This window comes from Lutra lutra, chromosome 6, assembly GCF_902655055.1.
Source record: "Lutra lutra chromosome 6, mLutLut1.2, whole genome shotgun sequence".
Taxonomy (NCBI): domain Eukaryota; kingdom Metazoa; phylum Chordata; class Mammalia; order Carnivora; family Mustelidae; genus Lutra; species Lutra lutra.
Genome location: NC_062283.1, coordinates 89,647,189 through 89,661,854, shown reverse-complemented (window position 1 = coordinate 89,661,854; position 14,666 = coordinate 89,647,189). Strand labels below are relative to the sequence as shown.

The window sequence follows — 14,666 nt, the reverse complement described above, 5'->3', positions numbered from 1 at the left end:
TTCAAGTTAGTAATAACCATTCGAGTCCATTACCCTTGTACTCATTACCCACCCCCACCACACATCTGAGACACCTGAAGCATCCACGGCCATTGCCCGCTTCTCCAGGAGTAAGTCACCTAAAGTTTTAATAACTAGACAGCCCTCTTATGCCCGGAGTCGTCTATGCACTGCCTGCCCACCAGGGATGTGAGCCTCAAAACCAACCACTCAGGGGGTAACCCAGTGTCAGGATGCTCTTAGCGCCCGTAATCAAGGGCCACTCTGACCCCAGTTATGCCGGTTTGACCCTGGGATGGAGTTAGAGCACAAGAAATGTATGACAAAGTTACAGGCTCTGAAAGGAGAAAGGAGAGGCACGATTGTGGGGGTGGAGTGAGCTGTCAGGCTTCTTAACAGATCTAATGACGTCTCCTAGCCCCCCACAGAGCTCCAGAACAAAGACTGCTTAGGTTCTTGCTTCATCACTTTGCTCAGTCTTTGGCTGGACAATGCCAGAAAACAGCAGACTATCAGTTCCCACTGCCTTGCTCAGGCACAGACTCTCTATGCCCGGAGAATAGTGTGTCCTTATCTTGAATCTGCAGCCAACCCTGAAGAGAGTGTCAGCTAGAGACATCAGCTGACCACAGCCCTCAAAGCCAGGCAGCTGGTCCTTTCTCGAATGTGGATCTGAGGAGTACAGCTCCATGTAATTGGAGAAGCCCCAAGTCCCTGAAAAGAAATGACCGGTCTTTGGCCACGGTTACACTAAGTACCAGAGATGACCAAGGACAACTTCATGTCAGTAATCTCAGCTCTAAACCAGCCTCCTACACTGGCCTGGGCAGCGGCAGCCTCACTCTGGGAACCGCGCACCTCCACCACAAAAGCTTGATTCCTAGGGTATTCCTAAAGGCTGCTAACCCTTGACCCCTGCACTTCCCACAACCCTGTACCAGATCAGCAGTTTCCTTTGTCCAGAGAGCTAGAGAGACTGCAAGCACAGCTCTCTCTTCTCTCTCTTGCTCAGCAATCACTACGCATAGCTTTTTGTTCTGAATACTGAACGTGGCCTCTTCCTTTGACCCAGTCATCTCTGCCCAAGGTGTCCCCAATCTTGGGGACTGACTGGCCCCTTCTCACCATCCCAGTCTCAAATCTCTCTTCCTCAGAGAGGACTGGGCTGTCCCCACCGTGTGACGTCTGCTGTCCCTGGTCATGCCACCCACCATCCCAGAGCCTCATTTCATCTATACCCTCTCCCTCTCCAGAAAATAAACCCCATGAGGACACTCACTGCTGTATTCTCAGGAAGGAGGACTGAATGGAAGAGTGAGAGGCGTTGTGGGATTGGATAATTATGAAGTCGCCGATGAGAGAGTGTTTCTGTCACCGCCATGTCCCAGCCCCCGTGCATAGTGCAGTGCCTGGAACGTGGTAGACATGCCACTATGACTTCTTCAAGAGTGAAGGAAAGCAAATGACCTTCCACTGAAATGTTTAGGGAGAAAGGTTAAGTGATAACTAGAAAAGACAGGATAAATGCACTGAATTTAAGTGAATTGTTTTCAGAGTTTGGAAAAGATAATCTCATGAAAAATGGATGGATACATCGACATGTGGAGAACTCTGAGGAAAGCAGTGATGGCTGGGGGACTGCCCAAGGAAGACACTGGATCGCTCTTTCCGGAGAAATCAGATCACCCAGGCAAAGGAGAGATGGGAATTATTGTCCCCTGCAAAAGTCTAGGGGGGAACTAGGATTTAATTTTGGGGGATAAGGACGGTCAGGCAGAATCTGAACCTGTTGGTAGGCAGGGTGGTTAGGACATGTGGTGCAAGACAGCTTAGAGAGGAGAGGAGGGGTGCTCGCTGATGGGGCAAGAGAGTTACACCAAGAGCAAATGTGGAAGGCTTAGCCTTAGAAAAGAGTCTACACAGAAGTTTGCTATAGATAAGAGAAGAACAATCTCCACAGAAATGTTGACATAAGGGATATGTGGTAGTCATTGCCAGCCATGTTATTAAAATAACTGATTTATTGCTATGAGAAATGTTCTCTGAATTGATTGAGGGCTGAAAAATGTTTTAGTTTATGATTTATGGGAGAGAAGGGGGAAATGGGATATCCTGGACTTGAATGGTACAAAATGCATTTTTTTCTGGAACATGTTTCAGATTTCAACTAGATGTTGGCTATCAGAAATATGCTTCTCTTGTTAAAAATGGAATTTATTGCATAAGAGGTGCCTATTTGCATAGAACTATAAGGTAAATATTAGAAATATTTACCTCATACAAGTAGAGACTAGTACTGTGGACAATCTAGTGGGAGGGCTAGAAGGGGTCCTCCAGTTGGTTTCTTTTAAATGAGCTAAAGAAGAAATTTAATTTCTTTTTGGCAAGCATAAAAAGGCAAATAACCTTGGGAAATAATTGCCTGAGATTTTAAAATTTTATATCCGTAAGAATTTCAAAGCCAGAAATCTAGCTTGTTTTGTATCAAAAATGACAATCTAGGGACGCCTGGGTGGCTCAGTTGGTTAAGCAGCTGCCTTCGGCTCGGGTCATGATCCCAGCGTCCTGGGATCGAGTCCCACATCGGGCTCCTTGCTTGGCGGGGAGCCTGCTTCTCCCTCTGCCTCTGCCTGCCATTCTGTCTACCTGTGCTCGCTCGCTCTCCTCTCTCTCTGACAAATAAATAAAATCTTAAAAAAAAAAAATGACAATCTAGAAGGAAGCTCTGAGGTCATCATCATATTGATCATTGCTCATGCACGTTGCCTACGCAGGACGAATGGCTCCGTATGGTCCCAGCCACTCGTGGCCCAAGAGAGCTGCGCTCTGCCGTCTGCCAGTGGGGCGTAGCAGTTAACACGTGGACCCAGCAGTCAGACCGCCTGGACTCCAATTCGCCTCTGTTCTTACAGCTTCTTCTGGAGCAAGTTACCTAACAGCTCTGTGCCTCACATCTTTGTCTGCAAAAAGGAGCTGCTAGAATGTGGCACAGAGTTGTTCTGAGGGTCGAATGTAGTAATTCAGGTGAAACGCTTAGAATGGTGCACCTGGAAGGTAATCCAGAAATTTTAGTTAGCAATGGGAACTGTTAACTATAGGTATGACTTTATCTAGGTTAGCAATCCAGGTAAGAGAGAATGGGAATTATTGTCCTAGAGAAGGGTCTGGGGGACCTAGGATTATATTCACTATAGCTGTCCCGGTTAGGGAAGTTAATTTTAAGAGATATCACATCATGTTGGGGTTGACAGGACCTTAACATCTATGGTTCCATCCTCTTGCCATTGGATACTTACATCTTCTCCGGAAGTGATCACACGGTCTCTGCTTAAACACACACCGTGACGGGAACTGGAAGCAGTGTCATTCACGGGCAGCTGCGCTGTTGGGAAGTTACTGAGCACCAACCTGCCTTTCTCCTTCACCCCTTCAACCATCATGCCCTGGGAGGCCACGGTAGTCACTGCCTTTCCCACAATGGGCTTCCTCTCTGTGGAAGAAGACTCCAACCACCCGTTTGACCTCAGTCTGTACTTCTGATCGGTTCTTGCCGGCGTGTCTGTTAACTCAAGCAAAAGACCAGGTGGGCAAAGTATCCCTGATGGGAACTGAAACTACCTGCTCAAGCAGTGAAGACTCTGTGTGATTGAGCCCAAGACAATGATCCACCTGGCCTTTACTGCCCACCCACGTGTACCCACCGACCTTTGTCCCATGTTGTTCTTAAATGAACCTGGAAGTATTTTCAGCATGTCAGGGATCATCCTTAGATGCCAGACCCCAGTCTTCCCAGTGCTAGCCTCAATGAAATAAATTCCTTTCTTGTTTCACGACCTCTCATCTCTCTGCCTTTGGATTTTGTCAGCGGCCAGTGGCTGAACCTGGTCTGTTTGGGACCCCCAGAGCCAGGTGCTTTGGCATCTTTGGGCTCCGGTTCATCTGACATCTGTAGGACAAGCATGTTCCAAGACAATCGGGCACAGATTTCAACCTCCTTGATTCTGTGGCAGCCCATTCGTTCAATAATTATCATCATTTTTATATGACCTCCCAAACTGCATGAAATACTTTAAAAATGCATGTGAATTTTAAAATTACATGTTTGTATACATGCCTTTGGGAAAGAACATGTCTTTATTGAGTTTCAAAATGGGATAGAAGTCTCTAACTTCATAAATTTGGTCTCTGTCATGAAATATTATTGACCCTTCTAGGTATGGTTGGAATTTTCTTATGCAGTAGGGGTGGTTGGAGGGATGCGGAAGAGTAGCCCACAGAGAATGTGACTGGGTCAGGTGCAAAAGAATCTGATTTTTTTTTTTTTTTTTAAGCATATCCAGGATAACCAGGCATAATTAAATAGGGTCTTTTTTTTTTTTTAAGATTTTTTATTTTATGACAGCGAGAGACATAGTGAGAGAGGGAACATAAGCAGGGAGAGTGGGAGAGGGAAGCAGGCTCCCCGCTGAGCAGAGAGCCCAATGCGGGGCTCGATCCCAGGACCCTGGGATCATGACCTGAGCCGAAGGCAGATGCTTAATGCCTGAGCCACCCAGGCACTCCAAGAATCTGATTTTTGCTTTCAATTGAACTTCACCTTGTGAGGCTTCACAGCCGTGCCACACAGAATACCTCTTTAACATTTTTTTTGATAATATCTGGAGGGGATAACATCCAAAGGACACAAATCCAAGTTGAAAAAGGCAACATGATGTGAAGAAGGGTCAAGTAACAGGACACTTCCCGGGAGCCTCACAGAAGTAAACTCCTCCAGAGCTGTGACTGATTCACATGTTTCTAGAATACTGTCCCCTGTTCCCTGTGCATCTAGATAAAGCTTCAAACATTAAAAGGCACCTTGGAAATAAGCTCAATTCATCGTTGTTCTCTCAAGTAGAGCGACTACTCTACATTTTACGGGTATGCAGTGCTGATGTCTACAGTAAGAAACGGAACTTCCTGGGGTTTTTTCCTCATTCGTTTTCTTTGGATGGTTCATTTTTCTGAATCAACCATACTTCGTTATTTCTATCAAGCAACTTGAAAGGACTGTTGTAGCCTGCCGTGTAGTAAACCTTCTCATTGAAAACTTTTCCTTCTTCCCTCAAAGTACTTGCTAATGTCAAAAGTTGTTCTTGATTTTTTTGAGCACTAGAGAATCCATCGAAAGCCCTGCAAAGGAGAAAGTAAATAACCATGAGTGATGTTCATGCCGATGTAAATGTCAGTCTGAAAAGGACGCGATGAAGGCTGGATCAGGTGCAGCTTCCAGGCCCCTCACCCTCAGTTTCTGACTGGGCCATTCCTCTCCTCTGGTTCCCATTCCCAGCGCCGCCTCACCACACACGGAGGAGACCCAGGAAGAGGCACACATCCCAGCTGCTGGCAGGCAGATTTGGAACTTTCACCATCTCGTGCTCTAACTCTTGCTTCTCAGACTTTTCACGAGTGTGTACAGGTCACCTGGGAATCTTGCTCAAATGCAGACGCAGGAGGTCTGGGGTGGATCCCGAGAATCTGCATTCCTAACAAGCTCCCCTCATGGGGTTTCCTCTGACCAGCTGAGGCTGCTGGTCAGAGGAAACCCCCTTAGAAGACTCCCTTTCAGACTTCCAATTTTCTATGGAACCGTTCCCCTCCCCTCTGTCCCCCTTAGGAAAAGGGTAGGTGCCACATTACTGATGACTATGATAGAGTTTCGACCCTATGAATTTATAGTATAATGGAAGATGGAAACATTTTGGCAACTCTTTAGATACAGCCTGAGAAGAGATTTAATGGAGACAGGATCGATATGCTTGGGAACACTGAGGATATTTCTGAATCAGGGGTAAGGGATGTTGTCTGGGTTCAGTCTGGAATGGTGGATGGTTTTGCTGGGCCAGAAAAGGGGAAGGAGAAGAAACCAAAGTTCAAAAACACAAATTCATAGTGAGGCACAAAATGAGCTCTGAAAGGTGAGTCAGAGCCCGAAAGGGGAATCTCGTATGTTGGCTCAGGGCCCTTTTGAGATTATTATGAAGGATGCTGAGCACAAAAGTGACTTGATAGATCTGGGAAAGACAGATGGAAAAGAGACTGGAGGGAAGGAGCCAGTTTGGAGGTTGCTATGGGGATGGGGAAGAAAAGACAGTCAAAAGATTTAAATAACAAATGGGAAAAGAGAATCAAAGTTTAAGTATAGATTTTCAAGTATATAAACAAAACTATCCTGAGGTTAAATTATGACAGCACTCAGACCTAGCTAAGTTGTTGTTATGTATAGATGATGAATTTGACTTTGAAGAATAGGAAACACAGAAAATCATGGATATTCCCAATATGGCTTCTTTTGCATAAGTTGTATTATCAATGTGCCAGTGGAAAAGCTTAGTCCTACCATTCTGCAGGTAAGATGTAAGGTCTCAAAGGTACAAACCATGTGTACTTCATTCAACGATGTTCATGAGGCACCTAGAATTGTTCCTGGCACACAGTATCGTTTAAACCCTCATCAAATAGTGTAGGAATCTAATATGCACATGTACATGAAATAAAATGTTGAAGATAAATTGATAAAGCAGTTCTAATTTTCAGAATGTTGACCAATAATGATAATTCTGAACCATATGTTTACCTCCTAAATCTATTATTTCCTTAATGAAGAGCCAACTCTTAGTCTGTTCTGCCTAAAGGAAACTTGCTTTCAGATCCTATTTCTGCCCTGACATCAAATCTCAAATCCCCCTAGTTAGAAATCATCTTTTGTTCTCTGAATACATATTGTTCTACAATGACCCATCACAGCTTTATTCAGTACACAAACATATGAGTCTCTTCCCACGCACCTGCCTTGCTAGGAGCTGCAGGGTATGAACAGAGGACCATGTTCCTGTATTGTTGAGAAACTTACAGTCTGTACCTCTATCACTCTAATTTAGAATAACAGAAGAACAGAGTGACTAGCTAACTGGAGAAACTGAGGAAGGCATCGCAGAGGAGGTACCATTTGAATCAAGTCCTAAAGGATGAAAGTGGATGCTCCATGGAGAGGAGAAATGAAGAGCTAGAACTAGTAGCAAAGTCAAGGTGCACGTTTTAATATTTTACAGAAATCAACTCATTTAATCTTCATGGCAACCCTATGAGATAGGTTGGTACTATAACTATATATATTTTATAGAAGAAGAGCTTTGGGCAAGGAAAATCTGAGGAACCTGCCTGAGGTCATGGGTAAAGACATGTGGAAGGTCCTAGCCACAGTGATCCAGTAACAAAAAGAAATAAAAACCATCCAAAATGGCAAGGAAGAAGTAAAACTTTCACTATTTGCAGATGACATGATAGTATATATAGAAAGCCTGAAAGACTCTGCCAAAAAACTGTTAGATCTGATAAATGAATTCTGTAAAGTTGCAAGATACAAAATCAATTTACAGAAACCTGTTGCATTTTTATACACCCATAATGAAACAGCAGAGAGAGAAATTAAAGAATCAATCCCATTTACAATGGCACCAAAAGCCATAAGATCCCTAGGAATAAACCTAATCGAAGATGTAAAGGACCTGTATTCTGAAAACTATAAAATATTGATGAAAGGGGCACCTGGGTGGCTTTGTTGGTTAAACGTCTGCCTTCGGCTCAGGTCATAATTCCAGAGTCCTGGGATCAAGCCCCATCTTGTGGGGTGGGGGAGGTCCCTCCTCAGTGTGGAGTCTGCTGCTTCCTCTCTCTCTTCCTCTCTTCCCCCAACTCATGCTTCTCACTCTCCCTTTCTCAAATAAATAACATCTTTTAAAAAATAAAATACTGATGAAGGAAACTGAAGAGGACACAAAGAAATGGAAAGGCATTCCATGCTCATAGATTGGAAGAACAAATATTGTTAAAATGTCTATATTATACAAAGCAATCTACATATTTAATGCAATCCCTATCAAAATACCAACAGCATTTTTCACAGAGCTTGATCAAACAGTAAAATTTATATGGAACCACAAAAGACCCTGAATAGTGAAAGCCACCTTGAAAAAGAGAACAAAGCTAGAGGCATTTCAATTTCAGACATCAAGTTACATTACAAAGTTGTAGGAATGAAAACAGTATGGAATTGACACAAAAATAGACACATAAATTAATAGAACAGAATAGAAAACCAGAACTGAGCTCACAATTATATCATCAATCTTTGACACAGGAGGAAAGAATGTTCAATGGGATATTGGATCATCTCTTCAACTAAGGGCACTGGGAAAATGGGACAGCAACCTACAAAAGAATGAAATTGCCACTTTCTTGCACCATACACAAAATGATTCAAAATGGGTTAAAGACCTAAATGTGAGACTTGAAAGCATAAAATTCTAAAAGAGAACACAGGCAGTAATTTTCACATTGCCCATAGCAACCTTTCTAGATATGTCTCCTAAGGCAAGAGAAACAAAAGCAAAAGTAAACTATTGGGAATACATAAAAATAAAAAACTACAAAGTGAAGGAAACAATCAACAAAACTAAAAGGCAACCTACAGGATGGGAGAAGATATTTGCAAATGACATATCTGATAAAGGGTTAGTATCCAAAATATATAAAGAACTTAGAAAACTCACCACCTAAAAAAACAAATCCAATTTAAAAATGGGCAGAAGACATGAACAGACATTTCTCCAAAGAAGACAAACAGATATTATGGACACTGGGGAGGGCATGTGCTATGGTGAGTGCTGTGACATGTGTAAACCTGGCGATTCACAGACCTGTACTCCTGGGGCTAATAATACATTATATGTTTATAAAAAAATAAATTATTAAAAAAAAAGACAAACAGATGGCCAACAGACACAGGAAAAGATGCTCAATATCACTTATTAGGGAAATGCAAGTCAAAACTACAATGAGATACCACATCACACCTATCAGAATGGCTAAAATCAACACAAGATACAACAGGTGTTGGCAAGGATGTGGAGAAGGGGGAACTTTCTTGCACTGTTGATGGGAATGCAAACTGGTGCAGCACTCTGAAAACAGTATGGAAGTTCCTCAAAAAGTTAAAAAAGAAAAAAAAAAAAAAACTACCCTATGGTCCAGCAATTGCATTACTAGTTATTTACCCAAAGAATACAAAAATACTAATTCAAAGGGATACATGCACCCTGATGATTACAGCCTGATTATCAACAATAGCTAAAACAGGGAAACAGCTCAAATGGGTGAATGGATAAAGAAGATGTGCTATATATACACAATGGAATATTACTCAGCTATAGAAAGAATGAAATGTTGCCATTTGCAATGACATGGATGGAGCTAGAGAGTACTATGGTAAGCAAAATGAGTGAGAGAAAGACAAATGTCATGATTTCATATGTGGAATTTAAGAAACAAAATAAATGAGCAAAAGGGGGGAAAAAGAGAGGCAAACCAAGAAACAGACTCTTAACTATAGAGAACAAACTGGTGGTTACCAGAGGGGTGGTGGGTGGGGGATGGGTGGGACAGGTGATAGGGATGAAAGAGGGCACTTGTCGTGATGAGCTCTGGGTGATGGATGGACGTGTTGAATTCCTTAAACTAATAGGATACTGTATGTTGACTAACTAGAATTTAAATAAAAACTTAAGAAAAAGGAGAGATGTGGAAGAACATGGGCTGCTTGGGGAAGGGTGGGAAGGTCAGCGGAACATAACTAGTGGGGAGACATGTCTGGGCCATGTTTTAAAAGACATTGTGAACAATCTGAACTCCGCCCCCCCCAAAGCAAGTGGAAAGTCACAGAGATTTCTAGTGAAGTAACAGGTTGAGGTTTTTGTTTTGCTGCTGTTGTAGTAAGAAAGACCATGGATTCCTGTGAGGAGCACGAGGGGAAGGGAAGGGTGGGCAGGTTACTCCCAGAAGCTGGGAGGCTACTGAAGTGGAACAGTCAAGACCTGAGATGAAGAGACATCCGAGCATCTACTGAGGGTCCAGCATTGTGCCGAGCCCTGAGGGATACAGAGATGACTGACGTGTGGTTCCTAGAAGATGGCGACCTGAAGAAGTCACAGGGAAGGGGAGAAGGGAACAGAATTGTGGATCATTTCCAAGGAGACTGGATCGGATCTTGTAACCAGTTGTCAGGGAAGAGTGCGCTGATGATGGCCTTGGAGTCCTGCTGGGGAGGTTATCTGGTGGATAAAGGTCACTGCTCACATACATTGAGGACTGGGGAAAGCTCACTTGTAGAGCTGTTGACTTTAATCCCCACCTACCCCCGCAATGGAAATGTCCAGCAATTAGGGTAATCAGGGCTGGATACACCAAATTTTGAGAGTCACTAGACACACGTGGTTGAAGCTTTATAAACAGATCACTCAGCGTAAGTCTGCTTTGACATGGGGGTCAATGCGAGCTGTCAATAGCACTTTCTGGGTGAGAAAGAGGAATGGGAGGAGGAGAACGGCAAGACAGTGACTTTCTGAGACATAACAGGATGAATCAGCATCCAGAGAACAGATGAGTCAATACACAAAGACCGCAGGGGTCACATGGGCAAGAGCGGTCATCATGTGACAAAGGCAAGGGCACTGCTGACGGTGACAAGGGCATTCCCAAGGAGATAGTACAGGCTCCCCCAGACTGTCCGTGGAAACAGAGACAGATTCCTTTAGTGGGTGAGTGGTGACAAGAGGGAGAAAGGAATAAAGTGACACCAGTACAAGACTCTTAGCATGTTCTGTGCATGTTTTATATTTCAACAGAGAGAATTTAAGTTTGACACAGGTACTGGAAGCCAGAAACAGTACAAGGAACCACTCAACGAACAGAGGCAATGACTGCTGGAAGCAGCCAGCATCCCTCGGGCTGGGGCACAGTGGAAGAGTCTGGGGCTATCGGAATCTAGAAGCTGGGAGGAGGGGTACTGTGCCCTGTGTGTTAGGATTTTTGTTCAGGGTTACCTCAATGGCAGGTGGAGATTAATGTGCATTGTGTCTTAGCTGTGTAAGGTATGCAACAAGCTCTTCATTACATGAATGGATTGTACCTTGCAGTAGCCCCTTAGTAACACATAAAACTAAGCCAGGAGGGAAACACCATGAAAATGCGTTAGACCTCTTTTTTTACCAGAAGGGTGAAAAGCCCAATGAAATGGCAGAGGAGCAAAACCGAGAGCAGGCAAGGAAAGCTAGCAGTGGGCAGGGCCATAAATTATCTACCACTTACCGTACAAACACAGTCATTTCAGCTCTGTCTTCAATGAAGACATCTGACTCTGAAGGCCGGGGCGGATCGGATTGCTGCTCAGAGGGGATGTACAGGGAAATGGTAATGATAGACTCGCTAAAAGGACCTGAACCGGGCTCCACATAGCTTGTCACCGGAGCTGTCATCTTTATCTTCATCTCTGGACCATAAAATAACATATTTAATGCCATGAAAAGACCGTGAAAACAGATTTAGTTTCTTTACGACTACTTCTAAAAACATAACCTATTATTTTTTGATTGGAGTTTCCTGACTTACATTATGGTACTGACATAAAATTTACCTTTGAGATAATTTTCATCCTTAAAAAATAAGGGCAAATGATTCAATTATCCCCTGGCCACATTAAACACTTTCTCTACTATTAGTATTTTTGGTTAATAAAATCTAGTTTTAGGGATGGAAGGGAAAATTAGAGATCATATAGTACAGGCTTATCCGTCTTTCTTTCTTTCTTTCTTTCTTTCTTTCTTTCTTTCTTTCTTTCTTTCTTAACAATTCAGAAACTGAGATCCCACAGGCTAGGTGACCCGCTAAAACACAAATAGTGAAAGAGCTGGACCCAGATGTCTTGAGACCCTGAATCTTGGGTTCTTTGTGCCTTCCTGCTTCCTGATCACTCTTAACCTACCAGTCACCAAATTACCTCACCCAATTACTAGCCATGAAATGGACTTAACAGTAGTTACACAGAGGCCTAGCTCATCCAGCAGAAACAGACAAGAACAGAGGCTGAAAAGCACTGGCCTCCTCTAGACTCTGTTAAGGGTCCTGAGCGGAGTGTCTGCATTCAAACACTAAGTCTTTGATGATCTCATTATTTTTCTGTTCTAAAGTATCTTTCTTTAATAAGCTAAAACACAGGAATAAGCCAGGGGACTCGACCGCAATATATATAATTATAAGGTAAACTGTCTTCACCTTTCTCATTTTTGCCTTGAATGTAGCCGTTCAGCTTTGTAAAACCAGTCTGGATGGCTGAATCCCAGTCCATGGACTCAACGGAAGTGCTGACCCACTTGGCGGGTCCATAGTGCCGGATCTCGTAACTTCCGGGCTAAAATGGAACAGAGAAAACTGGGGGAAGCAATTCGAAAAAGACAGGACGTGCGAGGCAACAGTCCAGGTTCCCTGATCTCAGGTCCACCTGGGATGGACCCCGGGTTCTGGTTCCTTCAACCTGGCGGGGCCCCTCTCCTGAGGCTCCCATCCTTGGATGAGAGACTGTGGAGGCCTCCGCCCCCCGCAGAGGTCGGGAGTCGGCTCCGTTGACATTAACACCTAGCATCTGTTAGGTCCTCTGGGCTGGAGAGTCCTCTGCGGGCTCTGGGACCTGATCAATTCCTTTTTCTTTCTTTAACCTCACAAGAAACTGAGATGTGGCCAGTTGAAATGGAGATGTGGCCATGATCCAGGGTTACGGCTAACCAACCGAATTTTCCCCTCTGAGCAGGAACGGAACTGGGGACCCAGACTTTTTTTTTTTTTAAATTTTTTTTTAAATTTTATTCATTTGACAGAGAGAGATCACAAGTAGGCAGAGAGGCAGGCAGAGAGAGAGAGATAGAGAGAGAGGAGGAAGCAGGCTCCCTGCCTAGCAGAGAGCCGGACGCGGGACTCGATCCCAGGACCCTGAGATCATGACCCGAGAGGAAGGCAGAGGCTTAACCCACTGAGCCACCCAGGCGCCCCCCCAGACAACTTTTTTAAAATTGAAGTTTTTACTTAAATCTTCGGGACCCTCCGGTCCCACTGCAAAACCTCCGGCGCGTTCCGGCCCGCACCCGACCGTCCAAGCCCGCGGGAGGCGCCTACCTGGGGGCCCGCGTCCTTCGGGGCCGTCCAGCCCGGCGTCTCCACGGCTTGGGCCGCCGCGCGCTCGGCTGTCGCGGGGTCCGGCTCCAGCACCTCGGCCATGGGCGGCGCCGACGCTCGGGGGGAAAGAGGCTGGCGAGCCGAGCCAGGAAGGGGCCGCCCCGCTGCGTGTGCGCGCCGCTCCCGCCTGCTCCGCCGCGAGTCCCCGCCCCGGCGCTGCCCGCCCAGGTCACCCGGCCGACGCGCGTCCCTCCTCCCCGCAGTGCGGGGGACCCGAGTTCGCCCGCGCTTGGGCCGGGAGGGGGCGCTGCGACCGCAGGTCCGGCGGGGCCGCGCCCCCTCTGCCCGGATCCCCCCCACCCCCGCCCGCAACACCGCAGCGGTGAGGGCGGGAGACAGGACTGCAGGGTTCGCTTAGGCGGGCGTCCTTTGGGATTCCCTCCCGTCCCCTGCGCGCAGAGGTGTCGGCTGTGGAAGCCGGGGGTGGAGGACTCAGAGACTGGCTTGCGGGGTTTCTGGTGTAACCGGTTTGGGAACCTCTCTGCGGCTCCACCCGCGCAGGAAGCCGGTTCTGCAGATCGGGCGACTCCGGAGAGCGGCGTGAGCTCGGCCCGCACCCTGGGTGCACTCAGTGGGAGACGGGAGGGAGCCTGCTCGCCCGGTGGGACGGTGGACAGGCTGCCGACTGGGACCTTGGCTGTATCTTCTGCCCCACCCCCTCCCGCCGTGGGCCCAGGGCTCCGTGCACAAATCGGATCCCGGGCGCAGCCAGAGACATGAGGTCCTACTCACACCTAGAAGGTGTCCAAGGTGCCCAACAGCCATCAAGGTCCGCCGGGGGAGGAGTCAGATGGGGCTACAGTCAGGCCTGGAGACAATCTTAAACTGTCCTGGTTTAATGACCTTTCCCTGGAATGATCCCAGAACCTCTGAGGTGGTCCCACTAGAACTATCAGGCTGGAGGGAGGGAGGTGAAAGGGGGGCAGAGAAATGAGGGGGTACAGCGAGGTACACAAAGGACTCTGTGCTTCTAAAACGTTGTGGTTGGATTTATCCTTTATTTTTCCTAAGAGCTTTACTGAGATATAATTCACATACCATCAAATTCACCCATCTAAGGTGTACCATTCAGTGTTTCAGTGTACTCACAGTTGTGCAACCATCACTACAATCAACTTTACATTTTCCTTAAAGACTTTTATTTTTTATTCCTCAGAGAGATAGAGAGCACAAGTAGGCAGAGCGGCAGGCATAGGGAGGGGGAGAAGCAGGCCCTCGGCTGAGCAGGGAGCCTGCTGAGGGGCTCGATCCCAGGAGGCTGGGATCATGACCTGAGCGGAAGACCGCCGCTTAACCTACTGAGCCACCCAGGTGCCCCACTATAATCAATTTTAGAGCATTGTTATCACCTCTTCCTGGACCCCAAACCCCATACTCCTTAGCCATCACTCCCCAATTCCCCATTCCCCAGCCATAGGCAACTACTTATCTCCCTTCTGTCTCTATAGGTTTGCTTTTTCTGGCATTTCATATAAATGAAATAATGCAGTGTCGTAAGGTCCCACTCTCTCAGGGCTTACAAGGAACAGAACCTTATTGCTCAGGGTTCTGGATGTGGGAAGTCC

The 14,666-nt window shown here is 45.9% G+C and overlaps 2 protein-coding genes across 6 annotated transcripts in view; one reads left to right on the top strand and one right to left on the bottom strand.

Moving 5' to 3' along the window:
• Nucleotides 1-5,468, top strand: part of NHSL1 (NHS like 1) — a 249,826-nt gene extending 244,358 nt beyond the window's left edge. For all 5 annotated transcript variants that reach the window (XM_047732101.1, XM_047732102.1, XM_047732106.1 and 2 more), the window contains one exon: nt 5,459-5,468. The gene's annotated coding sequence lies outside the window, so the exon portion shown is untranslated. The remainder of the gene's footprint in view (nt 1-5,458) is intronic.
• Nucleotides 4,442-13,252, bottom strand: HEBP2 (heme binding protein 2). The gene is made up of 4 exons (XM_047732113.1): nt 13,042-13,252; nt 12,148-12,283; nt 11,185-11,365; nt 4,442-5,172 (listed from the first exon to the last, which is right to left on the bottom strand). The coding sequence occupies exons 1-4, from the start codon at nt 13,141-13,143 to the stop codon at nt 4,974-4,976; spliced, it is 618 nt and encodes a 205-aa protein (XP_047588069.1). The 5' UTR covers nt 13,144-13,252; the 3' UTR covers nt 4,442-4,973.
• Nucleotides 13,253-14,666: the final 1,414 nt, after the last annotated feature.

Excerpts from the sequence above, each read along its gene's own strand:
- HEBP2 (XM_047732113.1), bottom strand. The coding sequence starts at position 13,143 with ATGGCCGAGGTGCTGGAGCCGGACCCCGCGACAGCCGAGCGCGCGGCG. Across the intron at positions 12,284-13,041 it reads CGAAGGACGCGGGCCCCCAG|CCCGGAAGTTACGAGATCCG; the intron begins GTAGGCGCCTCC and ends GTTCCATTTTAG. Across the intron at positions 5,173-11,184 it reads GAAATGACTGTGTTTGTACG|GGCTTTCGATGGATTCTCTA; the intron begins GTAAGTGGTAGA and ends TCTCCTTTGCAG.